The sequence below is a fragment of the Vitis riparia genome, chromosome 1 (genome assembly GCF_004353265.1).
Source record: "Vitis riparia cultivar Riparia Gloire de Montpellier isolate 1030 chromosome 1, EGFV_Vit.rip_1.0, whole genome shotgun sequence".
Taxonomy (NCBI): Eukaryota; Viridiplantae; Streptophyta; class Magnoliopsida; order Vitales; family Vitaceae; genus Vitis; species Vitis riparia.
The window spans coordinates 7225882-7241839 of record NC_048431.1 but is presented as its reverse complement, the minus strand read 5'-3'; the positions used below and the strand labels follow the sequence as shown (position 1 = coordinate 7241839).

Genomic DNA, 15958 nt, shown 5'->3' with positions numbered 1-15958 from the left:
GATAAAAAAACAAAAAACAAAAAAAAAAAAAAGCAAAAACATTAGTTTGGAAGCTACACGAAAACGTCAGTGAAACTATAGGCTGGTTTTTAGGGTATACCCTAAGAAAAGATGTAAATATACCTGCACATCTACTTAAAAGTAAACCCACCAGCCTAACTTCTAGAATCATATAAACTACAAGCCTTCGAGTTGATATTAAAGTAGTAAAAGATGAAAGTATCCTACACATCCTCTTCCTCTTAAAATGAAGACCTCAGCAAGTAAGCACATTTTAGTTACAATTTACACGACATAGATATATATCATTCCTCTTAACATTCTGGACACAAAAACGCACTTTTCTCTGCAAAGCAAGATGGCCATGAACTCCTCCCACAGCCACTACTCATTTGCACCCAAACTGCAACCTGTATGAGCTGTTTCCTGCAATTTCTTCATACCTTGTGGGCAAAGAAGCTTCCAATCTCTTCAACTGTTGATGCACAAACCCCTGTTGGAGAAGCTCCTAAAAAGAATCTCAAGTGAGAAACTTCACATTAGGTATTCATGTGGTCAGGCTCTACACATGCAAGGAGTCAAAGGGTTCTCCCAGAGGTCATAGTTTGGGAAAGTTTCTTCAGGCAATCCCGTTCGTGTCTGGTGGGTGACAACCACATCCTCCACAAAGGTGGCCCAGCCCATGTAAGGATCCCCAAAAGATTTGGACATGAGCCCCTTGTCCGGTTTTATAGATTTAAGCTGATGACCCATGTACCTACGAGCACCAATTATCAGTTTTGCGAAGTTGCCTCCATGGGTCATCACAAATACATCAGACTTTAAGCAAACCAGGAAGTCCAGGGCTGCTAAGCTTGTCACATGCTTCCTGAAACCATCCAACTCCTCTTTGGTTGCCAACTCTTCCTTTGTAACCTGTTAATATAGACCCTCAAAATGAAGAACACGAAGTATAACCAATAAATAGTCAAACACAATTTGACAAGTTAAACTCTGTTTGACTCCCACCCAAAATGCTGTAGTTTACAATTCTGAGTGTTCACCCGTAAAAAGTTGTCACAGGATACACAATGCAGTACTTCCTATGACACTTCCAAAAAATCATCTACAGTATATTTAAACATCAGATGGCAATAGTCATTCCATTAGACTATGTTTGGTTCCCATAAAATTTGAGGGAAAATGTAAGTAAAAGAAAATAGAGAGGAAAAGTAGAGAAAAGAAAAAGTGAAGAAAAATATAAAATAGATTTGAAGTCAATAAAATATTTTTGTACATTACTTTAAACTCATTTCACTTATTTTTAACTTTTCGATATAAAGATTAAATAATTCGAAAAAGTATACATTTCTAAATAGTTTTAGTTTATTTAGTTTTCTTTGACACTTTTCATAGAACAACCAAACGAGAAAATAATTTTCCTTAACATTTTTTTCTTTCTTTACTACTTTTTGAAAAACAAACATAATCATAAGTTTTATTGACTTGCATTTGGACATCAGCCGGTTAGAGTCACTCCATTAAGTTTGTACTAGCATTTTCAGTAATCATGAATGTGCAAATCATTACCAACAAAAGGGGGATCATCACATAAAGGAATCATTACATAAAGGGTTACAAAATGCAAAATTGATAAAACAAAATAAAAAAATGATGTTATTTATTAATATCCTGAAAATGACACCATAACATAAATTATACAAAGACAAAATGCCTTTCTCATAGAAGATTTGCACAGAATGCCCACAAGAATAATGTAACAGGACACTTTTGGGATTAATAACATCAATTGGAATGATTTTGCTCTGAAGAGTAAGATGTGATGTCCATGTCATTTTGCACAAACATTATTAGAAATCTGTTGTTCATATGGCATTCCTCATACATGGGAGCAAGAACATGGCAAAAGTAGAGAAATGAAACTCCTCCATAACAAACAAAGAAAAATAAAAAGAAAAAAGAAAATCATGAAAGCGATAAATAAAAGACACTCACTATTCATGATTAATTCACTAAAAACAAACTAACAATCTAATACCACACAACACCTAAATATCCCTTGTGAAATTAACATGATGGAATGAATTATTCCTCAAACTCAATATAACTTATTTAAGCCAAATTCCATAAAATGAACCGTATGAGAAGATTAAAAACCTTACCAGATTTGGGAACATGTTCCTGAGTGGTGCCATCCGGTTTTGCCCACCATAGACCTTTCCAGATGCAACATAAATTTGAGTTTCTTTAGGATAGCCCATTGCCCGAAGAATCACTGCCACTTCCCCAGGCTCAAGAGGGCAACGTCCTTCCTTCCGTTTCTGCAGGGCAAGCTGCCATAGATGGGAACCATTCTGCATGACAATCACCAAAATGAGAAATCATTCATACATCCATGTTTTCTTTTTCTCTCTCGTGTGTGTATGTGTGCGTGCAAGCGCTCATGTAAGGGGTGTAAGGGGATCTAAGTGGCCCAGAAACCAACAAACCATATGTCACCTTGTACCGTCGAGGCCATTCTTTTTTCCTGTATTCAGCCATCTGAGCTTTCTCTTCTCTTGTTCCCACAAAATCACAGAACGATAGGCCTACCATCCCTTTCTCAAACCTAAGGTGAAGGGCCCTGTTTAAGAGGATATTTTAGAATTGATGGAGCAGAAGTCATAAATTCACAAGTTCAAGTCTAGCCAACTTTCAGGTACCCATTTCTCATACATGTAAGGATTTGAACTGCCAGTGCGGTTTCTCATCCTTGATGCCAGTTGATCAGCCATCTGCTCAATCTCAGGAAGAAATTTCAGAGCATGATAGTTTACTCTGCACCTTAGCCTGTTGATTTCTGGAGGAACATTATCATACCTAAAGGGGAAAAGATTCACAATAACAATTGGAAGTCAATTAATAGACAAAACACAATTATATTCTGTTCTTGATAGATCTACAATGTCTACAACTTACCCAAGCCGATCAACAAAAGGTTTTAGGGCCATTATCTTCTTTTCCTTGATCCGAGGCAGAACATTATCAATGTAAAATTGTGCTGGAGCATACTTCGGAATGTTTTTTACCGTTCGTCTATCATACATAACACAAATTTTCTGATGAATATCAATGCCATTTGCATATTGAACATAGTATAATTTAAATACCATCAATAAAATATGCAATTAGTGGTCCTCAATTTCTGAAACCAAACTAAGTATAACCAGGTCTATAGCAATCACTCAAATCTTAATAAGAATGCCTAGAAGTCACATGAGAAACTCTTAGGTTAATGCATGGACTCTCAGTTTCAGGTTCTCAAACACAGAGGCTCCTATTATTTACTGATCATTTTCCTCCCATAATGTCTGTCATAATTCAATCAATTCTGGTGGGCAGATGAGAATAATTTATTGAGATACAACCTCACTTCGCACAGTCAATCTTGTAATCTAACACCATGTTATCCCTTTTCTCTTGTTTAAAAGGTGTCTATCTGCTTATGCTTTTCAAGTTTTAAGGATATTAAACATTTTCCTACTAGGCAAACAAGAATAATAATTAAATTAATAGGAGAACCTATCCACAAGAGGATGCAACCCTGGTGTATAGGATGCCTAAAGGAACAGCCAACTCCAAAAGGGGAAGAAAAAAATAAAGAAAGAAAGGAAGGAAAAGAAGGGGGAAAGAAATGATGTGTTGCATGGCAACAGAATGCTCCACCCAAGCCCAACTTATCAAAGACATCTAAAAGAAAAATGCTTCCATCCTCCTAAGAGACATTCAGCCACTAAAGCAATAATTTGAAACAAAAAATCTTTCAGGTTCAGAGACAACTCCAACCCTTCAAAAAGTCTACAACCATGCTCCATTTATAAACACCTGGAGAAATATAAGGCTGTCTTCCACACTCCAGTGTTTCTTTAACAAACTTCCATGCCAACTCCAAAAGGACATCCTTCCCTGAGAATGGAGAGATAAAAAAAACACCAAAGACAACAAAGCTCAGAAACAGCCTGCAACCCCACAGTGAACGAGAAAAGTGGTTGACAAACTCCTCATTATTCATGCCCATGTTGGACCAATTAACAAGAGTTCAACCTTTTTTCATAAGCTAGTTAACCATGAGGATTTTATTCCAATTGCTTCCCAAGCCAGTAACATATCACTTCTGGAAGTTCCCTAGTATACAGTCATAATAAGTTAGCTTTTTTTCTTTTATTTAACAAATAAGTAGAGAATGTATTAGAGGCCATAACAAGGGAGAGCAGCTTTCATGTACAAGAAGTGTACTAAGAGTACAAAAATGAGGAACAAAAGCCCTAACAAGAACTAAGAAAACCCCAACCTATCAAGGAATTAGAAAAATACAAATTCATTGATTGCACCTTTTTTTGATAGGCAAAGACACAGAAAAATGTATATTAATAAAAAACAAGGTGCCCAACGGCTAACCCAAAGCATACAGGAGGTATACAACAGGCGCCTATAGGTCAAAAACAAAAGGAATAGGGATACAAAAAACCCACCCGCCCTCATCCATAGCCCAACCACTCAAAAAAGTTAATTAAAGAATTAGGCCCTTCAACCATACAACACTTGGACCAAGACCACAAATTACAAACAAAAAAATATTTCATCCTTTGGATCGATAGATCCTCATTTTCAAAAACAACCTTATTTCTTTCCTTCCAAACTGTCCAAAAAAGGCACAAGGGGGCTGCTCTCCAAACCTTCACTCGCTTCTTGCCCACAAACAACCCATGCCACCCAAGAAGGATCTCCTTCATTGACGATGGGAGAACCCACAGCACACCAAAAATGTTAAATAACAATTCCCATAAAATCCTAGCCTTGGTGCAATGAATTAGAAGATGATCTATAGACTCTTCAACAGCACAACAAAGGTAACATCTGTTCGGAAGAGACCAGCCCCTCTTCTTTAGTTGGTCCATCATCAGAGCTTTACCCCAAGTGGCTTCCCAAGCAAAAAAACTCACCTTAGTAGGAACACATGGGCTCCAAATAATGTTTTTCGGGAACAGGACTGTACTGCTACCCTCCAAAGCACTATAAAAAGATTTAACAGAAAAATCACCATCCTTAGCCTCCTTCCACTGTAAACCATCCTCCAAATTAATAACCACCCTCTTCCCTTGCAAGGAGAATAGGAATCTCTCCACCATCTCCATCTCCCAATTGTTAAACAGTCTAGAAAAGCATGGATTCCAGCCCCCATCCTCTCCCGTAGCTACCCAAGCAGCAACAATTTACTTAAATGTTATCCCTTCATGTGAGCTGATTAACAAAAAGAATCTTTTGCCACACTGTCCTAGAAAGCATTCCACCATCATATCACCCACCAAGGGAAATTACTGATGGTCCTCAATGAAAGCTAATGATACAACAATTAATTCCCCAAGCAAACAACCTCTTGAGAAACTTGGGATTCTCCTTGACCTCTCTCTACACTCCAGCAATAGGCTAGCAAACATTCTTATCAACTGCAATGGAAACGATATATGGAAAACTAATCCCTGCACCATAACATTAAACCAATACTTCGATCTCCTCATTACCCATAAAGATTCTACCATACACCTGAAAATCGTCCCAGCCTTCACTAAGGGACTTTCATGTGTGAGAACTAATGAGAACCAAGAGCTCTAATCACCCCACCCTCCTTCCCCCTTTTTTCTGGATCAGAAACAAAAATATACATTGATATGGTTTTAGAGTACATGTGAAGGATGAGGAATCAGAATTACAAGAACTTATCCAAAGAAGAGGTGAGTGAATCTCTCCAATATACTAAGGAGACCTATACATCAATATAGTAGCACATGAGATTATACAATATAAAGTGACTCCTAACTCCATGGCATCAAACATATCTTTTCCAAAAAGAAACCAAATCAATGCTCCTCTCCTTGCTATCCAAACCCTTTTTAATCTACACATTTAATACCAATCAAGATGAATGTCAATAAGGGGAGTGCCCTTAAATGCTGTAATAGAGGAGGCCCAAAAAGAGGAATAGAAATAAGTTAGATCCTATAGCATCTTTGAAATCCTCCACTTGTCCTAAAAATTCCTTGCATTTCTTTCCCACCATACAATCCAAATTAATGTGAGACAAGCAATTTGCCATAGAACTTTGCCTTTAATGGTACTCCCTAAAACCTTAAAGCAGATTATCATCATATTACATATACTCCTAAGAAGATCCAATCTAACTTAGTCAGTTGGAATAATTAGTGTCATAGCCCTAAAGTCAACGGACACTATCAAAGATGATCAACCGATTCTCCACTCCTTGTACACATAGTGTAAGAGTTAGAACAAGAGACTTTGTAAGGTCTCCTTATCTATAGCACGTCATTGTGTTGGCCTTCTTATTGGCCACTAGCCAAGCCAAAGCCTTAACCTTGAATGAGACTTTAGATTTCCATATAAATTTAGATGGAGAGAAAAGAAATGGAGTTGATAGATTGAACAAGGCCAAGAGGAAAGACTTTATCATAAATAAGTATGAAGAAAATACTGAAAAGACTTGGAAATTAAGAACACAAAGATTGTTCCCCCCACCATAAGTCTTTCAAAAAACAAATCCTTACCCTATCATCCACCATAAAACGAGTATGTTTGGATCTTGAAAAACTTGTACAATGGCCTTTTAGTGGCAATAATTTTTTTTTTTTTATCAATAAGTATAAGATTGTATTGCAAAGAGGCGCTAAAGAAGCGACCCACCAAATTACAGTATAAAGGGACTTACCCCCTTACAAAAGGGCCCAAACATCAAAGGACAAGGCAAAACAAAAAAACCCCTCCCTTAACGCATACACACCCAGTCTATAAAATCTATCAAGGTCGAAGGACCATCTTTTATCCACAATAATGAGACCATCCAAATAGAATATTGATGTCACAACCGGTGGGTTTATCTCATAGATGCTCAATATGACCTTATGCCAAAGCGCAAAACTTTCCCAAAGAAACCTCCAAAACCACCGCCCTAAGAGACTCTCTTCCTCAAATAACTCTAATCACTTTTTTCCTCCCTAAACATTGTCAATATAACCTTTCACTATAGTCCATCCCTAAAGTTGCCAATCTCCACAAACACTTTCCTTACTAAGCATTACTAAGAACAAGGAAACATCTAATCCTTAAACTATCCTAGTTCTTCGGTATCCGAATGGTTGGTCAATTGCTCACAAAAGAGCCATGCTAACTCAAGAGTCTCCCTAATTGAATAAGGAATGACCCACATGACACCTAATAAAGAGAACAATAGCTGCCATAACACCCTGGCTTAAGTACAATGAAGCAGGATGTAATTAATAGATTTCACTTCACTTTTACAAAGGTAACATCCATTTGTCAATGACCATCCACTCCTTTGAAGTTGATCTACGGTGAATATCTTCCCCTAACTAGCTTGCCAAGCAAAAAAAAAAACTTGCAAGAAGGTATGAAGAGCCGCTCTGTTGTGTATTTTTTGGATATAGTGGAAGGAAAGGAATTGAGGAGTGTTTGAAAATATGAAGCAATTGGTCAATCGTTGAAGAGCTCCTTTGTTAGATGCTTGTCGACATGGGTTAGGATGTATGTTGCCAAAGGATGAATGTCTTTAATCAATTTTGTAGATTAAGTGGGATCCAAATGAGGGAGGGAATAGTTTTCTGTATTTTTCCTCCTCCAAGCTATGCGTATTAATATCTTTTTTTTTTATAGGCAAAAAATAAAATGTTTTAATAGCACCTAAGAGGCAAAAAAGATTATACACAATGTATACAAAAAAGCCAAAAAGACCAAGAAAAACAAAGCGAGAGGAACACAAAAAACAACAATCATGCCTCACTTAGAACCTAACCACTCCACAAGGCCCAAGATCGGCAAGGAGGGGTCTCCTATAGACACCCTAACCTTTTAATATCCTTTGTATACAATCTGTGTATCTTGGTGCATAGTTTCGGTTTATAAATATATAATCTTTGCTTACTTATCAAAAAAACAAAAAAAAGAGTAGATGCAGTTTCTTTTTAGGTTCCCCAACCACCACCACAATAAAAAATCTCTCCATAATTTCTCAATCTAACATTGCCTGCAAAAGGTAGAAGGAAAACAAATCATATCCAAGAAGATTACTTTTAGTAAGTGTAAGTCTTCCCTTCCAGAAAGATATTGCCTTTTTTAAGAAGCAAGTTTTTCTCAAATGTTCCTAACCAATTACTTCCCAACTTGGACTTAAATTAAGCACCTAAAGGCCCTCCCAAATAGGTTGTAGAAAAGCAACCCATTCTACAACCAATCACTATAGCAAAAACATCAAGACTCTTCATCCTAATAATCGGAACTAGCTCACTCTTGTTCCAAATTTGGAATTTGGATATTGTTTCATCGCACAATAAGATACATATCCAGTATAATAGATTACTTTCAGAAGTCTCACAAAAGATAATAGGGTATCATCTACAAACAACAAATGTGAAATCTCCAATACTTGGCTTAACCTCCCCCACCTTGAAACTATTGATGAAACCTTCCCCACAGCTCTAGCCATAAAGAAGCTTATGCTTCCACCATCAAGACAAAAAGATACAGCAAAAGTGGATCAAATTGATTCCCAAAGCTCCTGAATTCTTGCCCTATTACATGGATACTCAAGAATGAGTTACTTATACTCAAGGAACCATACTGTATTGAAATTTATTGTTAAGCCAGTAAAAATAACTCAGTTGAATAGCAAACAAAACAGGTATACAGCAATTTTTTTTTATCTCTTTCCCTTTTTCTACATTTTGTATTAGTAATTGGCTTGATCTAATTAAGAACTAAATACTATCATAATTGTGGAAGATAATAAGCCATAAAAATAAAATAAAAACACATCAGACCTTATGCTTGTTAATAGCTCTGATTTGTCTGTGAACCACTCAGGGATATCACGGACAATTCGCACATCATCCTTCAAGTAATCGATGAAATGGTCCACGTCAAAAATATCTTCAAATTTCCTGCACTCATTTCGATAAAAGATAAGGCCAAGATGCATTGGAGTTTGTGGAATAGGATAATACCAATGCCTAATTAACTTATAGTAATAATCTACATGAACCCAAAATGAGAAATAAAATGAGTAGTTCTCCAAACTATGGCATAATCCGTCTCAAAAAATAACTAAAAACAGCTCAAAATGGCACAAGAAAATACTTTTGACACGTTACAATAAGTTAACAAAGTAATGAATGAGAGATTGGCTGAGTAGACTGAATTCTTTGGAATTGACAAAGGCACTTTGGAATTGTCGAAGTAGTAGTAGAGCAATCTTGGTGGTGGTGGCAACTGAAATAGTGGCTGGGCTTGGCAACACTGATATAGCAAAAGTGATGGCAGCAGCATATTAAAGAGAAGGTTCAATGTCAGCAAGAAGAATGGTGCCCATAGGTAGAATTGTAAATGACAGTGGTGCAGTGATGCTATGTTGGTATGTTGGTAAAGATGACAGTTGTGATATCATGGTTGTGATGGTGCGCAGGTGGGAGGTATAATGGTAGTGATGGCGATGGTGATAGTGATGGCAGCAATGAGACAGTGGTGGAGGTCGTGACCAAGCATTAGTATGATGATGTGGTGGTGGCTGTGACAATGCTGTTGGAGGTGGTGGTGAAAATGGTATTAAAAGTATATGGTTTCCCCTTTTAGGAACTGAAAGAATACTACTCCTCTAATTGCCTACAAATGACTCCAAGGAATTTAAAAAAGGATTCAATGACAAGTTCACCTTCAATTCCATATGAGGATAACTGATTCCATCCAAATTTACTCTAATATGATGACAGCTAGATTTTTAATATATCAAATAAGGATTTTATGGACTGTATGAGTATAACAAATTGCCTGAATTTTGTAAGTTACAAATGAGCAAGACAAATAAGGAAATGGACAAGTGTCCAGAAATCCAGATGTGCATCCACTTAGACTTTGTGTGGAGCAGCTTCAAGAGGGGCCGACTTATAATATATAACCTTTACATTGATTTCTGATGTGCTCCATCAGATGCCTTGATTTTGTGAAAAAAAAGTGCGGGCAAAATATGCAACAAGATCCAACCAGAAATTTTCTCATCCACCTTAAAAATGGTCTCTTTTTAAGAAACTGGTGATTGCTAATTCCAGTCAAAATACCCTGAGCTCATAATTTTCAACTGTGATCTAGAAATATTTATGTGAAGTTCAAATAGAAGACATTCAAACATGTTTTATGATAGAAAACTTAATTCTCCACAGGTGAAACAAAATCACTTGGAAAGAAATGTGGAAGTGCAAATAACTACTTTTTTCTAGCCTGATCCTTGCTGAAATATATTCTTTTTGGAAAACTAATAATAAATTTGAAAGTCAGCTTTTTGTTTAGCTTGGTTGAATAAACACGAAAGCCAGAGATTTTCAATAATCTAAAGCAATGAAAACACAGTCGCATAAACTTCAAGATTGGTGTAATATTTAGAGTTCAGCCAATCTTATCAAAACCAAATCAACAAGGTCAGACCATAAACTGATCACTCAGCCACTAAACTGTCTTACTTCTATAATGGAACATTGTGAGGATAAGAACTTGATGAATCCATTGCACCCCTCTCAAACTACTTATGTTTTCACTCTGTGACATGGAGGTGATAAGAAATCCCAGCTTCCCTATTGATGTGCCAAAACTAAAGTAGTTTGAATCATCTTGACACAAGCTCATGTTTCAAATGATAACACTGTTGATGCAGACAACTATCCACTCAATGTTCCTGTTTGTTTATGCCAGTATTTATTAATTCATATCAAGTATACATGCAGCCTTACATTAATTATTATACAGTCCATGGCCAGGGAATGAACCATTGACCAGGTGATCCACCTTGATGACCTTTGTGGGTCTGATAACTAAGGTTTCAGCATGACAATATATAAAAGTGTTTTGTACAATGTAATCATCAAAGTAAGAGAGGCATCAAGGGACATGAACTTGTCAATTAAAAAACCATCCCTAGTTTTCCATTTAAAGTAAATATCCTTAAGGAAGTAGCTTCTGACTTTCTTGTGACAAACCACAGGGAAAAGTAACTGTTGAGGATGTTTCCTCTTCGGGTTACTCTTTGTTTTCTCCTTTTTTTTTTTTTTGGTTTTCTTTCTACAGGTAATTCACTGTTACCAAGAACCAAACATGGAACTACCCCATCCCCACACCTTGCCACTTGAGCCAGTTGTTTGCTTATTCCGTAAACTTTTTATAACAAAACAATGTAAGTACTAGGTTGAGACATCTTACGTTTGGTCTTTCCAGATTTGATCCTGCTTCAGCAATGGCAAAATAAGTGTGGCATTCATTATTTTAGCCACAGCCACCGCATTGCATATCTGCATACAAACATATAAACTAATAGTGAACCCTGTGAAGCCTATTATTAGTCTTCTAAAATATAGGATTATGCATAATTTTTGGGACAGTATACAGAGGAAGTCATTTTATATACAATAAAATATAGTAGTATATGCAAATAATAAATTGCAACCAGAACGATGACTCGCACAAGAAAATCAGTTCACAAGAAAGTGCCCAAAGGAAAACAACTTGTTTCAACTATTTCCATTTTCTAGGAGAAATCTATTTAACTTATAAACCAGAACAGTTAATATTCATGGAAAGTTCCTACAAAATGTGAGACCGACATATCTATGCCTCAAGAAAAGACCCAGTATACCAACATGCCATTAGCAAACTAGAGAATTCCAATTCAATTCCAGAAAATGCATTTCTTAAAAAAAAGTCTATACCACCAAGGAAATAGCACAATAGTTTATGTCATGAAATAATTTGTCCTTTAATGCAACAAGCTGAAGAACATATAATGAGCAACTGGCATGAATCTTCTTTAACCATTTTATGTGACTGGATTTTGATAAATAGTACAGGCAAAACAGTAAAACTCAGGAGTTCTGGCCCTAAAGCCATAATGAAACTTGGGTTTTGTCATTATTCAGGTACTCCGAATCTAATAAAGTCAACAAAATGTTTTTTTTTTGTTTTTGATCAATAATAAAGTCAACAAAAATTAAGCATTGGCACTAAAATCTTTCAAAATTTCACTAGAGCAGACCTAGTGTAAAGTAAATCTTGAGATATTTTTCTAAAGCTTTAGTATATACAATAATATTAAATAGCCTACGAAAAAATATTACATACAATAATATTAAATGAAGTGTTAGACAGTAAGTTAAACAAAACAAATTTAAAATAAAAATGGTATTTGAAAGGTTGATTTTATGGAATATCTTGTTGGTTCCATTGATCAATTGTATGGTATCTCAAAAAATAATATCCAACACCTTTCAGATTGGAATTTGTTAGTTGGTCAAGGGATGAGACTCATATCCCAAACATAAGGTAAGCCTCGAGGCATGAAAGATGTGCCCCATTTATGTCTTACCCTTATAGGTGTGAGACTTAGAGGATCTGAACCTCAAAGGTGTCCCTCAAGGCATTTTGGGCGGGATTTGGATCTAAGCCTCGTTATATATTTGACCAGTTGCAGAGCACAGCCCAAAATTCAAGTACTTCAGTTAAAATATTCAATCTGTTTTGTAAATGTTTTGTCTAGTATTATACGAAGGAAATTTCTCCAAATAATAAAAACTAACCATTTAATACCATACCTAAAGAAACAGAAATTCTACCAAAGTTATTTAAGTTGATCCAGAACAAAGAAACAGAAACTGAGAATGTAAGAATGGGCACTTCCAAGACAAATGTCAGGTTTTTATTGCCAGCAAAAAGAATGGAACTTAATATGCTATTCTGCCCTGACACTTTTGACCAAATACTAGTCATCGCATTAGCATGTGTCATGTTTAACTTCTTTTCCTGAACGAGGCACATTTGGGCGAATATCCATAAAGATGGCAACACTCTAGCCCTATCAGCATTATAGACCTTAGAAAGTGAAGGCTCTATTGGCATGAGGGAATCCCATTAAATTCTACCAATCACTTTTTTGGCAATTTAACCATAGCTGAAACGGAAATATAAACTCCACAAGGTCCAAACAGTTCATTCTCATTTCGAATACATTAAAAAACAAATAATTGAACAAAAACTAAAACTGCATGCAATGTGCCTGGTGTTTGGTTTGGAGATGCAAATGAGAGAACAGTTAAACAATAATCAAATTGAAAACAGGAAAAGAACAAAAGGAGTAACTCCCTAACAGGAATCATACAGCAATTCTTTGCTGATTTAGGCCACCCTCTGCATGGATAAATATATAGCCACTTGTTTCATTCTCAGGAGGAAGATCTGCACAGAACCAAAATAAAGCTGTGGTGAACAGAAACCACATAAACAGTAAAAGAAAATATATAATTATCAAGAAACCATATTTGAAACAGCTTTTTTAATTAAGCCGTATTGAAAATAGTTGAGAAGATTATAATTGCTTTTCAAAGCCCTTCTAACAAATGCAATCTATAAATGGGAAAATTTTCCAATTTAAATGTCACATTCTGATACTGAATCATAAAACTAAATGAATTACTGAAAATTGTGATCATTTCAAGGAAGAATGAACATACAGATTAGAATTAAAAAAGAAAAAAAAAAGAAAAAGAAAAAACAAGCTATGTTAACAAAACACCAAGTTTCTCATAAAAAAAGAGTTCTACTTCATGCCAATTCATAATACCACTTCAAGGCACATGCTGAAGGTTCATATACCAATGCTTGTTCACATAACTTGCACAAAGAATTAAGATCTCAAACAATTGTAGATATGCCCAATGCTCATAAAATATTTGGAGCATGATAACAGATTATTCTAGATAATTTTCAGAGGAAGAAACAAATTGATCCATTCTCTCAAAAACAGAAAGAAGTTGTTATGGAACAATGATTGTACAACTTCATTCACAATCCAGCTACCAATATTAAACTCCAAGTATGAACTTAGTAATAGGTTCTTTCTAGATAGAAATGACACAAGCATATAGTTTTCCTTTAGCACACATATTTAACTATGAAGCTATTCCACACTTAAACGTTCTGTAGTAGAGATCACTGAAGCATTTACAAAAAAATCTAGAATGAACTTCCCTCAATGAAGCAAGGTTTAACTTTCTCTGAGTTCACTCCAGGTAATCTTACTTAATGATATCATATTTATTTCCATGGCTCACAAATTCGGGGAGATAATACTCACATAAATTATTCAAGAAAAATACAGGGTACCACCATACCTGATATTCCACCATTGCGGCGCTCGGCACAAGGCTTCCAAGAGGTGGTGGCAGAAAAAGGATTGCCCCAGAGTGAAGGAGGTTCCTTGACCTAACAAAAATCACAAATGCAACATTCAGATGCATGTATCAACAAAACATATGACCGAATAAAAGTGAGATCCTTGGGAACTTACACGTGGACAGCGAAGAACAATGCCATCTTTTCTACACAAGTACGGAGAATTCTACAATAGATTAAAAGAAAAAGTTAGTGGTGCAATAATAATGTGAAGCATATATTTGAAGGCATCAAATACAAGCAAAAAGTGCATACAAACAGTCAATGACCTCAGCATATACAGTGTTGATTTCACTGTAGTAAGAAGGAACAAAAGGTTATGGAATAAGGAACTTCATTAGCTATGCCAATCTACCACATGAAAAGTTCACCTCACTGCATAAAGAGGCACCAAGGTAAAAAACCAAAAACCTAATCACTTGCCTGAGCAGACATAATCAGGTTGAGTTGCATGCGCATATGACCAGACATCATTTTGCAAAAACCATAGACACAAGTTTTTATATACAATTCTCTTAAAAAAAAACAGCAATCTTATTTTACAAAATTTTATTTCAATTTTGCAAAGCTGCCTTAGTTTAGCCATTGTCGTGCAATGCTATGAAGGGTGGTTTAGGGATTTGTTTTGGCGCCACACTAGAATAAGATCTGTCTGAAAATCCGCTATTAGTGTTCTAAACACTAAAACTGCTGTGCTAAAATAACCTATAAAAGAAAAGAAAAGATGGTAGAAAAACTAACCCCTAAACACCAAATTCAAGCACTCAAGGAGTCGCAAGGAATTGGAAAGCCAATATCTGAAACCAACCATTTTTTTATTGAGAATATCAGATTTTAGAAGAGATTGACTAGTAAGGAATATAATCATCTCTAATGTTTCTCCAGTCGAGGTAGGTGAGGAAATGGAACACATTTCAATTCGAACAAATTCCGGAGAAAATAAACGCGTAATTCATATAAATACTCAACAATAGCAAATAAACTAAAATCCCTGGGTATCAATCTAACAGCATGGCAAATATTTGAAGAAAAGCAATATTGAACCACCAGTCGAATCAAATGAAAGAACAAAGGAAGAGCACTGACCAAGCCATTCAAAATAGCAGAAATTGAGATGAATCCGACGAGAATGACGAGAAGGATCCAGAAAAGCGAGATCTTGTAGTTATTTGGAGAAACCCTAGGCTCATCAGAGAAGTATGGACATATGGAGTGAAAATTGGACCAGAAGGGACGGTCGCGATCCCGATCTCGTGAGGAATGACGATCGTAGTGGTCCGTTGGGTTGTCGGGCAAGAAAGGGGACGAGTCCTCATCGCGCTTCAACGGGGATGGCGTAGCTCGGGTTCCGATCGAGCTCGAGTGACGGAGCTCCGCCATGGCTCGCTTCGGACTGAAAGCCAGCTTCGGCGGTTTGCTTTACTACTACGGTCCGTCACAGTCTATGTCACTTTAGATCAATGCTTCACCTCTTTTTTGATTGAAACCAGATGGATGCAAGGAACGGCCAATGTTGGCTCATAGATACGCACCTACAGCCGACACTGGAGCCTCTGCCTCCCCAGAGTCCAGACCCATCTCCTTATTTGTTGCTGTTAGAATTCAATACATACATTCATACCTCTCGTCT

The 15958-nt window shown here is 36.4% G+C and overlaps 1 protein-coding gene across 1 annotated transcript; it reads right to left on the bottom strand.

Moving 5' to 3' along the window:
• Window positions 1-28: 28 nt before the first annotated feature.
• LOC117915744 (protein PECTIC ARABINOGALACTAN SYNTHESIS-RELATED) lies at window positions 29-15958 on the bottom strand. The gene is made up of 11 exons (XM_034831425.1): window positions 15415-15958; window positions 14444-14494; window positions 14268-14358; window positions 13256-13332; window positions 11308-11396; window positions 8886-9005; window positions 2959-3075; window positions 2716-2859; window positions 2500-2623; window positions 2163-2354; window positions 29-915 (listed from the first exon to the last, which is right to left on the bottom strand). The coding sequence occupies exons 1-11, from the start codon at window positions 15706-15708 to the stop codon at window positions 556-558; spliced, it is 1659 nt and encodes a 552-aa protein (XP_034687316.1). The 5' UTR covers window positions 15709-15958; the 3' UTR covers window positions 29-555.